This window comes from Saccopteryx bilineata, chromosome 2 (assembly GCF_036850765.1).
Source record: "Saccopteryx bilineata isolate mSacBil1 chromosome 2, mSacBil1_pri_phased_curated, whole genome shotgun sequence".
NCBI lineage: Eukaryota > Metazoa > Chordata > Mammalia > Chiroptera > Emballonuridae > Saccopteryx > Saccopteryx bilineata.
The window spans coordinates 44,336,832-44,356,891 of NC_089491.1; the positions used below are offsets into that span (position 1 = coordinate 44,336,832).

At 42.8% G+C, this 20,060-nt stretch overlaps 2 protein-coding genes across 6 annotated transcripts in view; one reads left to right on the forward strand and one right to left on the reverse strand.

Annotated features, from left to right (window-relative positions):
• Window positions 1-20,060, reverse strand: part of RMI1 (RecQ mediated genome instability 1) — a 274,637-nt gene that overhangs the window by 248,131 nt on the left and 6,446 nt on the right. The window lies entirely within an intron of this gene.
• GKAP1 (G kinase anchoring protein 1) overlaps window positions 1-20,060 on the forward strand; it is an 88,868-nt gene that overhangs the window by 48,207 nt on the left and 20,601 nt on the right. For 3 of the 5 annotated variants that reach the window (XM_066256999.1, XM_066256998.1, XM_066256997.1), the window contains one exon: window positions 11,504-11,660. The exons of the other annotated variants lie outside the window; for them this stretch is intronic. In XM_066256999.1, the coding sequence (XP_066113096.1) occupies window positions 11,504-11,660 (157 nt within the window). The remainder of the gene's footprint in view (window positions 1-11,503; window positions 11,661-20,060) is intronic. 5 annotated transcript variants of the gene reach the window in all.

Sequence of the window (20,060 nt, forward strand, 5' to 3'; positions counted from 1 at the left end):
AGTAAGAAAATGGGCCACTATCAGTTAATTATGTTTGTCATTTATAAAAGAGGAGTATGTGGCTGCTTGCTTACAGGTATTTGCCATTGCTGATGTGTAAAGAAGAATGCTTAATAATTGTTATTGTATGTGGTAGTTTTTGTCAGTAGGTTATGAGTTCTGTGAGAGTGGCTCATGCATATAGCATAGTAGTAATTGCATTGTAAGGGCTTCTTATTAAGTAATTTTTTAAAGTTAAGTTCAAGACTTGACTCCATCAGGACCTACCCCAGGGAAGAGGAGAAAGTAGACTTACCACACATGCTATATCATCTTTAATATAAGAGCTCATTTAAAGAACACCATTAAGCCCTGGCTTGGTAGCTCAGCTGGCTAGGGTTCAATCCCAGGTCAGGGGAGGGATAAGAACCAACTAATGGTTGTATAAGTAAGTGGAACAATGAATCTATGTTTCTTTCTTCCTCTCTCCTTCCCTTCCTCCCTCCCTCTGTCTTTAAAACTAACAAACAAGAAGAACGTCATTTAGATTTCCTCTTGGAATAAGTTCAAAGCAGCCAAGTATGGCAAAAGAGAAATGGCAGATATAGATAAAGCATTTTGCAATTTGCATGTTACTGGGTTAACTTGGACAGAGTGTTTGCTTTCAGTATTCTGCTGAATTCTGTTTGCTAGTATTTTATTGATTTTGCATTGATATTTATAAGGGGTATTGTCTGTGGTTCTCTTGTATTCTTTAAATGTTTGGTAGAATTCACCAGGGAAGCCACAGGTCCTGGGCTTTTCTTCATTGGTAAACTTGATTGCTAATTCAATCTCATTACTAGTTATAGTTCTGTTCAGATTTTCTGTTATTAGGAATATAGTCTTGGTAGGTTTTGTGTTTCTAGGAATTAAACTTTCATTTTGGTTATCCAATTTATTTGACATACAGTTCATAGTACTCTCACAGTCCTTATTTCTGTACAATCAGAATTTCTGTAGAACCATTTTTATTTGATTTTTGTAAACTGAGTCTCTTTTTTTGTCTATGTAGCTAAAGATTTGTCAATTTTATTGATCTTTTTGAACAACCAACTTAATTTTTTTATTAAACTATTGGGTTAACAAAATTATACGGGTTTCAGGTGCCCAATTCTACAACGCATCATCTGTACACTGTAGTGTGTATTCACTACCCCAAGTCAGGTCTCTGTTCATCACTGTTTATCCCCCCCCCCCCCCCCCCCCCGTACACTCCAACACCTTCCTCCACCCCTTAGTCACAACACTGTTTTTTGTGTCCTTGAGTTTTTTCTTTTTTTTTTTTTTTTTTTTTTCATTTTTCTGAAGCTGGAAACAGGGAGAGACAGTCAGACAGACTCCTGCATGCGCCCGACCGGGATCCACCCGGCACGCCCACCAGGGGCGATGCTCTGCCCACCAGGGGGCGATGCTCTGCCCATCCTGGGCGTCGCCATGTTGAGACCAGAGCCACTCTAGCGCCTGAGGAAGAGGCCACAGAGCCATCCCCAGCGCCCGGGCCATCTTTGCTCCAATGGAGCCTTGGCTGCGGGAGGGGAAGAGAGAGACAGAGAGGAAAGTGCGGCGGAGGGGTGGAGAAGCAAATGGGCGCTTCTCCTGTGTGCCCTGGCCGGGAATCGAACCCGGGTCCTCCGCACACTAGGCCGACGCTCTACCGCTGAGCCAACCGGCCAGGGCGAGTTTTTTCTTTTTTTTATTCAATCCCTCCACCACTAACATCTGACATATACTTTTAGCTCTCCCCTGCTGAAAGCAATCAGCCTGCTTGAAGAGCCAACTTTGGTTTCATTGTTTTTTCTTTATAAGAGCACATAGGTTTCAGATAAACATTTCTGTAGCATTTGAACTTGGATTGTGTTGTGTGCCCATCACCCAAAGTCAAATAATTTTTTATCACCGTATATTTGTCCCTCTTTACTCGCCTCTTCCCACCCCCCTCCTCTTGGTAACCACTTCACTTTTATTCATGCCAGTGAGTCTTAGTTTTATATCCCACTGATGTGTGAAATCATATAGGTCTTAGCTTTTTCTGATTTACTTATTCCACTTAATATAATGGTCTCAAGGTCCATCCATGTTGTTGTAAATGATCCGATGTCATCACTTCTTATGGCTGAGTAATATTTCATTGTATATATGTACCACATCATCTTTATCCAGTTTTCTGTTGATGGACACGTGTGTTGTTTCCATGTGTTGGTCACCATGAATAATGCTGCGATGAACATGAGAGTGCATGTGTCCTTGCATACCAATTTTTTTAGGTTTCTTTGGCAGATAATCAGTAGAGGAATTGCTGGGTCATGTGGTAGTTCTAGTCTTAATTTTCTAAGGAACCACCATACTTTCTTCCATAATGGCTGTATCAGTTTACATTCCCACCAGCAGTGAATAGGGTTCCTTTTTCTCCACAGCGTCTCCAACATTTATTACCTGTCTTGTTGATAATAGCCAATCTAACAGGTGTGAGGGGTATCTGATTGTCGTTTTGATTTGCCTTTCTCTAATAGCTAGTGAAGATGAGCATCTTTTCATATATGAATTTGTTTGTACGTCTTCATGGGAGAAGTGTCTGTTCAGTTCCTCTCCCCATTTTTTTTTTTTTTTTAGATTTTATTTATTCATTATAGAGAGGAGAGAGAGAGAGAGAGAGAGAGAGAGAAGGGGGGAGGAGCAGGAAGCATCAACTCCCATATGCGCCTTGACCAGGCAAGCCCAGGGTTTCGAACCGGCAACCTCAGTGTTTCCAGGTTGATGCTTTATCCACTGCGCCACCACAGGTCCCCATTTTTTAATTGGATTGTTTGCTTGTTAATTGCAGAGTTTTGTGAGTTCTTTATATTTTTGGATATGAAACCCTTATCAGAGCTGTTACATGTGAATATCATCTCCCATGTGGTTGGCTGCCTTTTTGTTTTGTTGTTGGTTTTTTTTGCTTTGAAGAAACTTTTTAGTTTAATATAATTCCATTCATTTATTTTTGCCTTTACTTCCCTTGCCTTTTGGGTCTAATTCATGAAAATGTTCTCTATGGTCAAGGTACATAGTTTAATGCCTATGTTTTCTTCTATGTAATTCAATGTTTTGTTTTTTATAATTTATCTGACTTTTCTTTTTTTTTAATCTGAAGCTGGAAACGGGGAGAGACAGTCAGACAGACTCCCGCATGCGCCCGACCGGGATCCACCCGGCACGCCCACCAGGGGGCGATGCTCTGCCCCTCCGGGGCGTCACTCCATTGTGACCAGAGCCACTCCAGCGCCTGGGGCAGAGGCCGAGGAGCCATCCCCAGCGCCCAGGCCATCTTTTCTCCAATGGAACCTCAGCTGCAGGAAGGGAAGAGAGAGACAGAGAGGAAGGAGGGGGGGACGGGTAGAGAAGCAAATGGGTGCTTCTCCTATGTGCCCTGGCCGGGAATCGAACCTGAGTCCCTCGCACACCAGGCCGACGTTCTACCGCTGAGCCAACCGGCCAGGGCCAATGTTTTGGTTTTTATTTGCCTCTAAGTATCTTATTTCCCTTGTGATTTCTTTTTTTTTATTATTTTTTTTGTATTTTTCTGAAGCTGGAAACAGGGAGAGACAGTCAGACAGACTCCCGCATGCGCCCGACCGGGATCCACCCCGCACGCCCACCAGGGGCGATGCTCTGCCCCTCTGGGGCGTCGCTCTGTTGCGACCAGAGCCACTCTAGCGCCTGGGGCAGAGGCCAAGGAGCCATCCCCAGCACCTGGGCCATCTTTGCTCCAATGGAGCCTCGGCTGCGGGAGGGGAAGAGAGAGACAGAGAGGAAGGAGAGAGGGAGGGGTAAAGAAGCAAATGGGTGCTTCTCCTATGTGCCCTGGCCGGGAATCGAACCCTGGTCCCCCGCACGCCAGGCCAACACTCTACCGCTGAGCCAACCGGCCAGGACCTGTCTGTATTTTCTTGTTTGTTCATTTTGTTCATTAGATTCCATATATGAGTGATATTATATGGTATATGTCTTTCTCTGACTGGCTTATTTCACTTAGCATAATACCCTCTAGGTCAGCGGTTCTCAACCTGTGGATCGTGACCTCGGTGGGGGTCGAACGACCAAAACACAGGGTTCACCTAAAGCCATCGGAAAATACATATAAAAGGACCCTAGCCCTTTAAATCTACTGGAAGTCACTTCAACTGGAATGAATGGGGCTTTTGCAATAATGGAGAGGGGGTACAACAGAAACACCTGCCTGCCTCCTGTCTCTTTGTCTGCACCTTTGAGCTCTGATCAGAAGCAGCAGTCAGTGACCAGAGCACAATTACTTTTTTTTACAGAATCAGAGTCAGTGAGAGGGATAGATAGGGACAGACAGACGGGAGCGTAGAGAGATGAGAACCACCAATCATCAGTTTTTCACTGCGACACCTTAGTTGTTCATTGATTGCCTTCTCATAAGTGCCCTACCGCAGGCCTTCAGCAGACCGAGTAACCCCTTGCTGGAGCCAGCGACCCTGGGTTCAAGGTGGTGGGCTTTTTGCTCAAACCAGATGAGCCTGCGCTTAAGCCGGCGACCTCGGGGTCTCGAACCTGGGTCCTCCTCATCCCAGTCTGACGCTCTGTCCACTGTGCCACCGCCTGGTCAGGCCACAATTACTTTTTTAATTTATTTTTGCCCACCCTAGCTCCCATGAGCAAGCTGCTCTAGAACATGCACATAGCTGCCTATTACATGAATGAGGTAGTGAATCATAACTGTTACTATGCTCAGAGCTGATATTGATTGAAATTAATTGCCGTTTACCATCTAAGACTTCCCTTGGATATTGCAAGTCTTCATTAGAATTCAGAGTCCCAAAATAGTTCATATCAGACAGATTCTGCCATTACAGTTGTTGTGTAGGTGGGGAAGTACAGTATGTTCGTCATGTCATGGTACACTTTTGACTGGTCACAGGAAAGCAACAAAAGACAATAAATAGATATGTGAAATCTGCACCAAATAATAGGAAAACCCTCCCAGTTTCTGCTGGATGATGTGCCAACATGTGCGCATGCACAGATGATGATGTAACACCATGTATACAGCAGAGCAGCCCATGGCCATGCCAGTTGAGATGTGGACGGTACAGAGGAAAGTTCAGTGTGTTCTGTGGTTCACTAAATTAGAATCCGTGACCAAAGTGCAACGTGAATGTCGGTGCGTTTATAATGAAGCGCCACCACATAGGAATAACATTACTCGGTGGGATAAGTAGTTGAAGGAAACCAGCAGTTTGGTGGAGAAACCCCATTCTGGTAGGCCGTCAGTCAGTGATGAGTCTGTAGACGCTATACAAGATAGCTATCTAAGGAGCAGTAAAAAATCTGTGCATGAGCTCACATCGAACTGCATTGAATAGGTATGAAGTTGGGAGAGTTTTCCTTTTATTTGGTGCAGATTTCACATTTCTGTTGTCTTTTGTTGCTTTCCTGTGACGGGTCAAAAGTGCACCATGACTTTACGGACACACTGTAGATTACTGGTGCTTCTTACTCCGCTATCTTCCCAGAATCCTCTCTTTGATCCATTTTTGAGTTAATATCTGCATATGTTATGAAGAAAGAGCCCATATTCACCTTTTGGCATGTATAAATCTAGTCCTAGCACAATTTGTTGAAAACAGTCTTGCTTTCTTAATGAAGTACCTTACACTTTAAAAATAGATTTACTCTAGCCTGACCTGTGGTGGCGCAGTGGATGAAGTGTCGACCTGGAAATGCTGAGGTTGCCGGTTCGAAACCCTGGGCTTGCCTGGTCAAGGCACATATGGGAGTTGATGCTTCCTGCTCTTCCCCCCTTCTCTGTCTCCTCTCTCTCCCTCTCTCCTTTCTAAAATGAATAAATAAAAAATAAAAAAATTTAAAAAAAAATAGATTTACTCTAAAAAAATAGATTTACTATAAATAAAAGCTTTTGTCTAGACTCTCAGTTATGTTCCAATGATCTATAGGGCTATACTTACAGAACCACCATATGCTGTCATTTTCATTATATGCTTGGCATACAGTAAGTGTTCAGAATTTGAGGTAAATTGAAATTGAATTGGCTAGACATTAAATTTAAATTTTGTGTTCTTATGTTTGCCACATTTTTGTCTTTTTCCTCTTGGGGTATATGTTGGGGGGGGGGAGGGTGCTTTTTTTTCCTTTAGTTTTTTGTCAAGGTATCTTTTGAAAGATTATATTCTTAGACTTAAAGGAAATTTTATGATTCATCAAATAAGACTCAAAAAAAAAGTATCCTTTGGAATAAACATGCTGCTAATGGTAGCAGCTATCAAAAAAGCAGGATACTGACCAGGCAGTGGCGCAGTGGATAGAGCGTCGGAATGGGATGCAGAAGGACCCAGGTTCGAGACCCCGAGGTTGCCAGCTTGAGTGCGGGCTCATCTGGTTTGAGCAAGGCTCACCAGCTTGGACCCAAGGTCGCTGGCTCCAGCAAGGAGTTACTGGGTCTGCTGAAGGCCCCCGGTCAAGGCACATATGAGAGAGCAATCAGTGAACAACTAAGGTGTCGCAATGAAAAACTGATGATTGATGCTTCTCATCTCTCTCCATTCCTGTCTGTCCGTCCCTATCTATCCCTCTCTCTGTCCCTGTAAAAAATAAAAAAAGGCAGGATACTGCTAGAACTGCAGTCTTTTTTTTTTTTTTAATGCAATAATTGTGTACTCTGGCTTCGTGATTTTATTTTTTTGTGTGTGGCAGAGACAGAGAGAGGGACAAACAGACAGGAAGGGAGATGAGATGAGAAACATCAATTCTTCATTGCGGTTCCTTAGTTGTTCATTGATTAATTTCTCATGTGCCTTAACCTGGGAGGCTACAGCAGACCAAGTGATCCTTTGCTCCAGCCAGCAACCTTGGGTTCACGCTGGTGAGCCTTGCTCAAACAAGATGAGTCCGCGCTCAAGCTGGTGACCTTGGGGTCTAGAACTTGGGTCTTCCACATCCCAGTCCGATGCTCTATCCACTGCGCCACTGCCTGGTCAGGCTTTTTTTTTTTATTGAATTTATTGGGGTGACATTGATTCACAAAATCATACAAGTTTCAAGTGTACAACTCAAGAAAACATCCTCTGCATATTGCATCATGCACCCATTACCCAAAGCAAATTCTCTTTTTTTTTTTTTTTTGTATTTTTCTGAAGCTGGAAACGGGGAGGCAGTCAGACTCCCGCATGCGCCCGACCAGGATCCACCTGGCACACCCACCAGGGGGGCAATGCTCTGCCCATCTGGGGCATCGCTCTGTTGCAACCAGAGCCATTCTAGCGCCTGAGGCAGAGGCCACAGAGCCATCCTCAGCACCCGGGCAAACTTTGCTCCAGTGGAGCCTTGGCTGTGGGAGGGGAAGAGAGAGACAGAGAGGAAGGAAGGGGGAGGGGTAGAGAAGCAGATGGGCACCTGTCCTGTGTGCCCTGGCCAGGAATCGAACCCGGGACTCCTGCACACCAGGCCGACGCTCTACCACTGAGCCAACCGGCCAGGGCCAAACAAATTCTCTTTTTATCCACATATCATATATCCCCCCTTTGCCCTCCTCTACCTACTCCCACTCCCTTTTCCTCTAGCTGTCACCACGCTGTTGTCTGTGTCTATGTATTGTGTTTTATATATATATATTTATATATATAAGTATATGTATATATAAATGTATATATATTTTTGCTTAATTCCTTTACTTTCTTTCACCCTGTTCCCCAAGCCCCCTCCCCTCTGACAGCTGTCAGTTTGTTTCAGTATAACTGTGCCTCTCTTTCTATGTTGTGGAACTGCAGACTTTAGGGACATGAAATCCAGAGGCTGATTACTTCCCATTATCATGCTATTTCTTCCACAGAAGCTCAACAGTGTTTTAAGGATATTATATTTATTGCTTTAAAATGAAATCTTCCTGGGAGATAGTGGAATTATTTTTTTAAACAGTAAATTTAGAGTTATAGCTATACTACTTTGCAATAAAATTACTCATGGGCAAGGTATTTAACTTTGCTGAGGCCATGATTATTATTTTGTGGGAAACAAATTCTTGTTATATTAACCTCTTATAGTGTCGATGAGATTCAAATAAAGTGATGTGTTAAGTTTTTTGGAAAATAAAAAGTGCTATACCAGGATTTTTAATGTTATTTGTACATGTATTAAGCACTGATATATATATTTTCCCCCAAACACTTTCTAACAGTGTCAAGGGGGAAGAATGAACAATCATTGAACTCTTGGGTCATTTGCTCACAAATTCAATTAAAATGGATAAAATTAGTATTATAGCTCAAGAATGTAAGATATAGATAAAACCAGTGAGAGGGAGAGAAACATTTATTTTCTTCAGTCTCTGACAAGAAAGTGGGAAAGACAATGCTGCTTTTCTTGGAAAATATGTAAATTTTATGATTTATGTAATTGAGTAGATTATGATAAGATTTTATCTATCATTGATGTATATAACTTATGTAAAATTATTTTTAAATGTATTGTAAAAGATTGAGCAATTTTAAGCTAAAATAATCAAGCATGTGGTATGCGTAATGGTAGCCATATTGGTTGACATTTTTGAGAGTCTAGAAAAGAAACTCTTAACATTGCTCACAAGAATTAGGGGATATTTTATCACTTCATATTCAAATTGAAATATCCTATATTTTTTGAGCAGTATATTTATGTTCAACTGACTTTGAACAAGGATCCCAAAAGAATTTGATGGAGAAAGAATCTCAACATACAATGCTGGTAATCTACATGCAAAAGAATGAATTTGGACCCCTTCTGACCATGCACAAAGAAAAAACTGAAAATGAATTACAAACCTAAATGTAAGACTGAAACTATAAAGCTCTTAGAAGAAAATATAGGAGTAAATCTTTGTGACCTTGAGTTATGCAGTTGTTTCTTGGATAAATTGGACTTTGTCAAAATTTAAAACTTTTGTAATACAAAGGATACTACCATCAAGAATGTGAAAAGATAACCTACAGAATGGAAGAAAATATTTGCTGATCATATTTAATAAGAGACTTGTATATAGAACATATAAAGAACTCTCAGAACTCAAAAATAAAAAAATAAAAATAAAAAGCAATCCAATTAAAAAGGGGGCAAAGGAGCAGTCTCACTTCTGGGAATATAGCCAAAGAAACCCGAAACACCAATTTGAAAGAATAATATGCACCTCTATGTTTATTGCAGTGTTGTTTACAGTAGCCAAAGATCTGGAAACAGCCCGAGTGCCCATCAGTAGATGAATGGATAAGAAAAGTTGTGGTACATTTATACAATGGAATACCATGTGGCTGTAAAAAAGAAGGAAATCTGACCTTTTGTGACAGCATGGATTGACCTGGAGATTATTATGTTAAGTGAAATAAACCAGTCAAAGAAAAACAAGTACCATATTATCTTGCTTATATGTGGAATCTAATGAACAAAACAAACTGATAAAATAGAAACAGGCATGGATACAAGGAACAGACTGACAGCTGTTGGCGACAATATGAAAGAAAGTAAAAGGATTAGCAAAAAAAACATACATAACACAGAGACACAGACAACAGTGTGTGGTGAAAGCCAGAGGGAAAGGGGGTGGGGGCTAAGTAGAAGTGGGCATAGGCAGGGAAAATGGGGATGGACAGAAACTTTGCTTGGGGTGATGAACCTACCATGCTGTGTGCAGATGGTGTTTATTGAGTTGTACAGTTGAAGTATGTATGGTTTCGTGAACTAATGTCATCCAATAAATTAAGTTAAAAAATAAAAGTATAATTGTAAAAATGAATTAGGAAAAAAATAAAAATAGGAAGAGGGCAAAGGATCCAAAAATATGAGTGGACATATTTTCAAAAAGATATGCAAATGTGCAATAAGCACTTGAATGATGCGTCAGAGAAATGCAATTCAAAACTACAGTGAAGTACCTCTCCACACTTACTCCAGTGGCTATAATTAAGAAAGACAGATAATAACAAATGTTGTTAGGACTAAAGAAGCTAGGATTTTCATACACTGTTGGTATGATTGTAAGATGGTATGGCTGCTTTGAAAAATCATCTGGCAATTTCTCAAAAGATTAAACAGAGTTACCAAGTTCCATCCCCAGTCAGGGCATATACAGGATTGTTTCTGTCTCTTTTTCTCTCTCTCTTCCTTCCTCTCTGATTAAAATCAATAAATAAAAATTTTTAAAAATTAAAAAAGAAATAGTTACCATATGTCTCAGCAATTCTACTTTGAAGTATCTATTAGCCTGACCTGTGGTGGCGCAGTGGATAACGCATCGACCTGGAAATGCTGAGGTCGCCGGTTTGAAACCCTGGGCTTGCCTGGTCAAGGCACATATGGGAGTTGATGCTTCCAGCTCCTCCCCGCTTCTCTCTCTCTGTCTCTCTCTCTCTCTCGCTCTCTCCTCTCTAAAAATGAATAAAGAAAAAAAAAAAAAAAAGAAGTATCTATTATAGTTAGGAGACTTGAAAACATGTTTATGAATATTTGTAACAGCATTATTCTTAAGAGCCAAAAATGAAAACAGCCCAAATGTTCATTAGCCAATGAATGAAGAAATAAAATGTGGTGTATCTATTAATAGGATATTATTTGGCAATAAGGAATGAAGTAGTGATACATGCTATAATAGAGATGAACCTTGAAAACATTTTGCCAGCCTGACCAGGCGATGGCACAGTGGATAGAGTGTTGGACTGGGATGCGGAAGACCCAGGTTCAAGACCACGAGGTCGCCAGCTTGAGTGAGGGCTCATTTGTTTTGAGCAAAACTCACCAGCTTAGACCCAAGGTCACTCGAGCAAGGGGTTACTCGGTCTGCTGTGGCCCCAAGGTCAAGGCACATACGAGAAAGCAATCAGTGAACAACTAAGGTGTCACAACGAAAAACTAATGATCGATGCTTCTCATCTCTCTCCGTTCCTGTCTGTCTGTCCCTATCTATCCCTCTCTCTGACTCTACATGAAAGAAGCCAAGTTACAAAAGACCGCATGTTATATGATTTTATTTATATCAGATGTCCAGATTAAGCAAATCTATACAGACAGTAAGTAGATTAGTCTTGCCCAGGAGATAACTGAGGGAGGTAGAAGGTATTAGGAGGAAATGGAGAACAACCACTAATAAATTCAGGGTTTCTTTTTGGGGTGATAAAACTATCATAAAATTGATTGTGGTTATGGTTGTACAACTCTGAACATATTTCAAACCATTGAATTATGCACATTAGATGGGTAAATTGTATGGTACGGATTAAAAAATGTTTTTAAGTCAAGTAGTACCCAGCTCAAAAATAAGCAAACATTTCAAAATGTGTCTCTACTGTTTATCTTCTGGAGAAAGAAGAGAATTAGCTGGTTGATTGTCTCTTATCCTTTTTTTTTTTTTTCATTTTCCTTTTAGTGGTGGCTGACTAGATCAATTAAATGCATACACTTCCATGTTGAATGATAGTAAATCATAATTCATTTTTGACAGGAATTGAGTTCTTCTCAGACTTTATCACATGATGGAGGATTCTTCAATAGACTGGAAGATGATGTTCATAAAATTCTTATTAGAGAAAAAAGAAGAGAACAGCTTTCAGAATATAATGGAACAGATAATTGCGCAGCTCATGAACACAATCAGGCATGTAAAATAGAAAATTCTCTTAAAATCACAGTAAAATTAAAATACATTTTTTTCTTTTTTAAAAAATATAAGCAGTAGAATCCAGTATTCTGTTAAGTTATAGCTTTATGATTTGTCTTAGTCATAGAAATTTATATTAAAAAGTATGGCCTGATCTATAGTGGCGCAGTAGATAAAGCATCAACCCGGAACACTGAGGTCACCGGTTTGAAAACTTGCACTTGTCTAGTCAAGGCACATATGGGAGTTGATGCTTCCTGCTCCTCCCCCTTTCTCTCTCTCCTCTCTAAAATGAATTAAAAAAAAGTGTGAAATACTTCCTTCATTGATGAATATATATTGAGCTTGTCCTATATGCTAGGTACTGTTAGGCTCCAGTGTAGGGAAGTAGGAATACCAAGATGGATAAAAGATTGTCCTTTCCATTAGTGAGGATTGGAGGAGGTAGACCTATAAAAAGAGAGATGAACAATAAAGAGATTTTCAATAGAAAATGTAATAGATCACTCAGGTGAATTGTCAAAAGTATATAAAGAAATGACATTTGGAATGGCCTTTGAATGACAAATAACTATGAACTCAAAAATGGAGAAAGCCTGCCTGACCAGGCGGTGGCGCAGTGGAAAGAGCATCGGATTGGGATGCAGAAGGACCCAGGTTCGAGACCCCGAGGTTGCCAGCTTGAGCGCGAGCTCATCTGGCTTGAGCAAAAAGCTCACCAGATTGGACCCAAGGTCGCTGGCTCAAGCAAGGAGTTACTCGGTCTGCTGAAGGCCCCTGGTCAAGGCACATATGAGAAAGGAATCAATGAACAACTAAGGTGTTGTAACGAAAAACTGATGATTGATGCTTCTCATCTCTCTCCGTTCCTGTCTGTCTGTCCCTATCTATCCCTCTCTCTGACTCTCTCTCTGTCCCTGAAAAAAAAAAAAAATGGAGAAAGCCTAAGGAAATAAAGACCCAGAGTTATGAAAGGCCTTAGTTAGATTGAATATTTAGGAAGCTGAAAAATTCTGTGTCTAAGTACAGAGTTACGTTAAATACTATGACTAGAGAAATAGATTGCATTTAGATTATAAAGGTATTTTTATGTGAAAAGTAAGTTAGACTTTTATCCTTGGTGCAGGGGTTGCAGATTATGGCCTGCAAGTCAAATATGGTCAGCAGTCTGCATCATTCTGTTTCTCACTATTACCTCTAGTCTTCTTACTTTCTCTTAAATTATTAACCTGTTCTTTACCTTATATGTGAACACTTTCCCTTCCTTGATTTTCTTTTATTTCCTGCTTGTCAATATGCAGCATTAATTCCTGGGCTGTCAGTTATTGCTGAAAAACAGTGCTAATATTCTGTTCTGAAAATCAGTGTTAACTTTGTATTCTTTTTTTTGTGTGTGTGTGTTTTTCTGAAGCTGTAAACGGGGAGGCAGGCAGTCAGACTCCCGCACGCGCCCGACCAGGATCCACCTGGCACACCCACCAGGGGGCGATGCTCTGCCCATCTGGGGTGTTGTTCTGCCGCAACCAGAGCCATTCTAGCACCTGAGGCAGAGGCCATAGAGCCATCCCCAGCGCCCGGGCCAACCTTGCTCCAATGGCGCCTTGGCCGCAGGAGGGGAAGAGAGAGACCGAGAGGAAGGAGAGGGGGAGGGGTGGAGAAGCAGATGGGCGCTTCTCCTGTGTGCCCTGGCTGGGAATCGAACCCGGGACTCCTGCACGCCATGCCGACGCTCTATCACTGAGCCAACCGGCCAGGGCCCTTGACTGTATTCTTATTTCTACTTAATAGTCTTTTTGATTCATCTCTTTCTGACTTTGACAAATTCCTATAGTGGCTGTTCCTAATTCTAAAAGCCTGTTTCCCATCTTCTCACTTTCTTCAATGGATGTTACCTGTTTCCTAAGACTGATTAATTTAATTGCTCAACAAATTGAACACCTGCTGTTGTTTTATAGGACACAGTACACATTTAATACATTATTTTTGTACAAGGTAGAAAACGGTAAGTTCAATAAAGGGTATACTGATAAAGTGTGATAGTAATTCACATGAATGGAGATTAGAGATGGCTTTCTTAGAAGAAAATAGCTTTTGAATTAGAGTTTAAAAGAGTATAATTTGAACATAAAGAGGTGAGAAGAAAACTGGAGTGCTATGAGTAAAAGAATTGAGGCAGTGAAATAAACTAGTTTAATTAAAACAGAAGGATCATAGAGAAGAATAGTGTCAGATAAGTTTGGTAAAGTAGGTTGGAAAAGATTATTGGGGATTTAAAGGCCTGATTTAGGATTTAGTGAGTAGAGAGTAAAGAATTTTTAAGGCTTTTGAGTATAGAACAAAGTTATATATGGTAATATTAAAGTTAAGGCTGATGGGCCCCGGCCAGTTAGCTCAGTCACTTAAGAGCATTGTCCCAAAACAACAAGGTTGCAGGTTCAATCCCTGGTCAGGGCACACACAGGAAGCAACCAGTGAATGCACGACTAAATGGAACAACATATGAATGCTTCCCTTCCTCCTCCTTTCTCTCTCCCATTCTCTCTCTCTCTCTCTCTGATTAAAAAAAAAAAAAGGCTCCGGCTACATAGCTCTGTTGCTTGGAGTGTCGTCCGAGAGCATGGAGGTTGCTGGTTCGATTCTCTGGTCAAAGACATAACAGGAACAGCTTGATGTTCCTGTCTCTCTCCCTGCCTCTCAAAAAAAAAAAAAAAGTTAAAGATGATTGGCAGACTGTATGTTTTAGAAATTCTGTAGATTAAACCATGGAGCCATGTTCAAGAAGAATGTTGAGCCCTGGCCGGTTGGCTCAGTAGTAGAGCGTCGGCCTGGCATGCGGAAGTCTCGGGTGATTCCCGGCCAGGGCACAGAGGAGAAGCGCCCATCTGCTTCTCCACCCCTCCCGCTCTCCTTCCTCTCTGGCTCTCTCTTCCCCTCCCGCAGCCGAGGCTCCATTGGAGCAAAAGATGGCCCGGGCGCTGGGGATGGCTCCTTGGCCTCTGCTCCAGGCGCTACAGTGGCTCTGGTCGCGACAGAGCGACGCCCCGATGGGCAGAGCATCGCCCCCTGGTAAGCGTGCCAGGTGGATCCTGGTTGGGCGCATGCGGGAGTTTGTCTGACTGCCTCCCCGTTTCCAGCTTCAGAAAAATTAAAAAAAAAAAAAAAAAAGAATGTTGAAAACTCAACTGTTTCTAATAAAATTAATAAAATGATTGACAGCTATACTTAGTACCATGGATGAATATAAAAAATGTAATGTTTAATTAAAAAAATCAATCACCAGGCCTGGCCAGTTGGCTCAGTGGTACAGCGTCGGCCTGGCGTGCAGGAGTCCCGGGTTCGATTCCCGGCCAGGGCACACAGGAGAAGCGCCCATCTGCTTCTCCACCCCTCCCCCTCTCCTTCCTCTCTGTCTCTCTCTTCCCCTCCCACAGCCAAGGCTCCATTGGAGCAAAGTTGGCCCGGGCGCTGAGGATGGCTGCATGGCCTCTGCCTCAGGCACTAGAATGGCTCTGATTGCGGCAGAGCAACGCCCCAGATGGGCAGAGCATCGCCCCCTGGTGGGCATGCCGGGTGGATCCCGGTTGGGCGCATGCCGGAGTCTGTCTGACTGCCTCCCTGTTCCCAAAATTTCAGAAAAAAAAATTTAAAAAATCAATCACCAAATAACAGTTTGATGTTGTTTATAGAAACTAAAAAATGTAGAAAATTTAGTTTATATTTTAGGAATATATATATCATATATTAAAAGACTAACAGGCCCTGGCCGGTTGGCTCAGCGGTAGAGCGTCGGCCTGGCGTGCAGAGGTCCCGGGTTCGATTCCCGGCCAGAGCACACAGGAGAGGTGCCCATCTGCTTCTCCACCCTTCCCCCTCTCCTTCCTCTCTGTCTTTCTCTTCCCCTCCCGCAGCCGAGGCTCCACTGGAGCAAAGATGGCCCGGGCGCTGCGGATGGCTCCTCAGCCTCTGCCCCAGGTGCTAGAGGGGCTCTGGTCACAACAGAGCGACGCCCCGGAGGGGCAGAGCGTCGCCGCCTGGTGGGCGTGCCGGGTGGATCCCGGTCGGGCGCATGCGGGAGTCTGTCTGACTGTCTCTCCCCGTTTCCGGCTTCAGAAAAATACAGGAAGAAAAAAAAAAAGACTAACAGGAATTGAATGACAAAACATAGTTTGTCATAGTGGATATCCTTGGGAGGAGAGGTATAGGGATATGACTAGGGAGAGGCACATGGGGGGTGCCAAAGTATTAGTAATGTTCAATTTTTTTTCATTAAATTTATTGGAGTGACATTGGTCAATAAAAATTTATAGGTTTTGGCTCTGGTCGGTTGGCTCAGCGGTAGAGCGTCGGCCTGGCGTGCGGGGGACCCGGGTTCGATTCCCGGCCAGGGCACATAGGAGAGGCGCCCATTTGCTTCTCCACCCCACCCCTCCTTTCTCTCTGTCTCTCTCTTCCCCTCCCGCAGCCAAGGCTCCATTGGAGCAAAGATGGCCCGGGTGCTGGGGATGGCTCCTTGGCCTCGGCCCCAGGCGCTAGAGTGGCTCTGGTTGTGACAGAGCGACGCCCCAGAGGGGCAGAGCATCGCCCCCTGGTGGGCAGGGCATCGCCCCTGGTGGGCGTGCCGGGTGGATCCCGGTCGGGCGCATGCGGGAGTCTGTCTGACTGTCTCTCCCTGTTTCCAGCTTCAGAAAAAAAAAAAAAATTTATAGGTTTTCACCCGACCAGGCAGTGGCGCAGTGCTAGAGCGTTGGACTGGGATGTGGAGGACCCAGGTTTGAGACCCTGAGGTTGTCAGCTTGAGCACCGGCTTATCTGGCTTGAGCAAAAGCTCACCAGCTTGGACCCAAGGTCGCTGGCTTGAGCAAGGGGTTACTCGGTCTGCTGAAGGCCCGCAGTCAAGGCATATATGAGAAAGCAATCAATGAACAACTAAGGTGTCAAAAAGAAAAACTGATGATTGATGCTTCTCATCTCTCCTTTCCTGTTTGTGTGTCCCTATCTATCCCTCTCTCTGACTCTATCTCTGTCCCTGTATTAAAAAAAAAATTATAGGTTTTAAATATATAGTTTTATGATACATCATCTGTATATTGCATTTTGTGCCCATCACCCAAAGTCAAATTTACTTCTGTCCCCATATGTTTGATCCACTTTATCCTGTAGTACCTTTCCCATCCCCCTTCTTTCTGATAACCACTATACTGTTGTTTGTGCCTGTGAGTTTTTGTTTTTTTAGTATGTTCATTTGTTTCCATTTTATAATCCCACATAAAATGAAATGATACAGTTCTTGACTTTTTCTGTCTGATTTATTTCGCTTAGCATGATATTCTCAAGATCCACCCATGTTGTCACAAATGGCAGTATTTCATCTTATGGTTGAATAGTATTCCATTGTATATAGGTACCACATCTTTATCCAGTCATCTATTAAAGGACAGTCAGTTGTTTCTATGTCTTGGCCACCATCAGCAATGCTGTGGTGAAGATAGGGGTGCAGCCTGACCAGGAGTGATGCAGTGGATAGAGCATTGGACTGGGATCCGGAGGACCCAAGTTCGAGACCCTGAGGTCACCAGCTTGAGCCTAAGGTCACTGGCTCGAGCGAGGGGTTACTCAGTCTGCTGTGGCCCCATGGTCAAGGCACATATGAGAAAGCAATCAATGAACAACTAAGGTGTCGCAACGAAAAACTAATGATTGATGCTTCTCATCTTTCCGTTCCTGTCTGTCCCTGTCTATCCATCTCTCTCACACTCTCTGTCTCTGTAAAAAAAAAAAAAATAGGGGTGCATATATCTTTGCAAATAAATGTTTTCAATTTTTGGGGGTAGATACCCAGAAGAAAAGTTGTTGGGTCATATGGTAATTCTACTCTTAATTTTTTGAGAGCCTTCCATAGTGTTTTCAGTGTTCAAATTCCTAATCTGTATATTGTATTATTTTTTCTTTTACCTTACCTGTATCATTAAAAAATATTTTTTTTGCCCTGGCCGGTTGGCTCAGCAGTAGAGCGTCAGCCTGGCGTGCGGGGGACCCGGGTTCGATTCCCGGCCAGGGCACATAGGAGAAGCGCCCATTTGCTTCTCCACTCCCTGGTGGGCGCACCAGGTGGATCCCGGTCGGGCACATGCGGGAGTCTGTCTCACTGTCTCTCCCCGTTTCCAGCTTCAAAAGAAAAAAAAAAATTTTTGCATATGTGAAAAATTTCATAATTTATAATTTAAAAATATTAAGATTTTTCTAATACTATGTTACTGAGTATAATGGGAGGAAAGGTTGAGGTCATTTAAAAATTATTCTGCTTTTTTTTTTTTTTTTTGTATTTTTCCAAAGCTGGAAACGGGAGGCAGGCAGACAGCCTCCCGCATGCGCCCGACCAGGATCCACCTGGCATGCCCACCAGGGGGCTATGCTCTGCCCATCTAGGGCGTCGCTCTGCCGCAATCAGAGCCATTCTAGCGCCTGAGGCAGAGGCCACGGAGCCATCCTCAACACCCGGGCCAACTTTGCTCCAATGGAGCCTTAGCTGCAGGAGGAGAAGAGAGAAACAGAGAGGAAGGAGAGGGGGAGGGGTGGAGAAGCAGATGGACGCCTCTCTGTATGCCCTGGCCAGGAATCGAACCCCGGACTCCTGCACTCCAGGCTGACACTCTACCACTGAGCAAACTGGCCAGGGCCTTGCTTCTCTTTTTTTTACCTCTTTCTGTTCCCTACTATATTGCTTTCTCAGAGAAAGAAAGCTCTTTTTTTGTCAAGGTTAAAATCTTTTTTTACTGTACATTATTATGCCAGGAATATTTAGAGGTGAAAAATAATTCAACCCAAAGTTAGCCATTCTTAGCACAACTTTTGGTTTCATTTTTGAATACTTCCTTTCTAGGAAAATGCCACTTGCATAGGTATTTAAGAATAATTCTAACTAACAGTAAGCAATATAGTTTTTTAGCCCTTTTATAAACCATGTATTCTGTCAAATCAACATGCTGTAATTTTTTTTATTTTTATTTTTTTTACAGGGACAGAGAGAGAGTCAGATAGAGGGATTAATAGGGACAGACAGACAAGAAGGGAGAGAGATGAGACGCATCAATCATCACTTTTTTGTTGAGACATCTTAGTTATTCATTGATTGCTTTCTCATATGTGCCTTGACCGTGGGTCTTCAGCAGACCAAGTAACCCCTTGCTCGAGCCAGTGACCTTGGGTCCATGCTAGTGAGCTTTTTGCTCAAGCCAGATGAGCCCGTGCTCAAACTGGCAACCTTGGGGTCTCGAACCTGGGTTCTTCTCATCCCAGTCCGAGGCCCTATTCACTGTGCCACCGCCTGGTCAGGCTCAACATGCTGTAATTTGATTGGTCCATACCTTATTATTGAACATTTTAATTGTTTAGAATTTGTCACCTGATATTTTCTTGGAATAAATTCTTAAAAACTGTAGTTGAGTCAAAGAATATAAACATCTGTGTTGCTCTTGATGTGCTATTAACATTGTCTTCTATCAGCAGGATGATTTCTCCACAACTTCACTGGCAATGGATAAATCATCCACTCTTAAACCTACTGGCTTTTATGGCCTTCAGGTCTCTGTTCTATTAATTGCCATAATGACACATTTCACTCTTTTAGTTTGTGGGTACCTTATATTCACTATATGCAAACTCAGGCTCATCATCTACTCTCCAAACCAAGAGTTTGGCTTGATTTCCATCATTGTTGTTTCTGGTTTTATCATTTTATCTAAATAGCTAGACTCTAAACTTCCCTTTGCACTTTTGTTTTTCAAGACTTGGGATTTTAATTTTTTTTTTTTTTTTTTTTTTTTTTTTTTCATTTTTCTGAAGCTGGAAACAGGGAGAGACAGTCAGACAGACTCCCGCATGCGCCCGACCGGGATCCACCCGGCACGCCCACCAGGGGCGGTGCTCTGCCCCCCAGGGGGCGATGCTCTGCCCATCCTGGGCGTCGCCATATTGCGACCAGAGCCACTCTAGCGCCTGAGGCAGAGGCCACAGAGCCATCCCCAGCGCCCGGGCCATCTTTGCTCCAATGGAGCCTTGGCTGCGGGAGGGGAAGAGAGAGACAGAGAGGAAAGCGCGGCGGAGGGGTGGAGAAGCAAATGGGCGCTTCTCCTATGTGCCCTGGCCGGGAATCGATCCCGGGTCCTCCGCACGCTAGGCCGACGCTCTACCGCTGAGCCAACCGGCCAGGGCTTAATTTTTGAAATACTTTTCAAATCTTTTATTTTTTTGTGTCCTTAAACTTTAATCAGTATAGCAAGCCCTTGAATAACGTGGTTTCATGCAATGTTACTTCATTTTAACATTTATATGATTCTGTAGGAACTTAACTCTTTTTCATATAAATTTTGTTTTTTTTTAATTTTTTATTCATTTTAGAGAG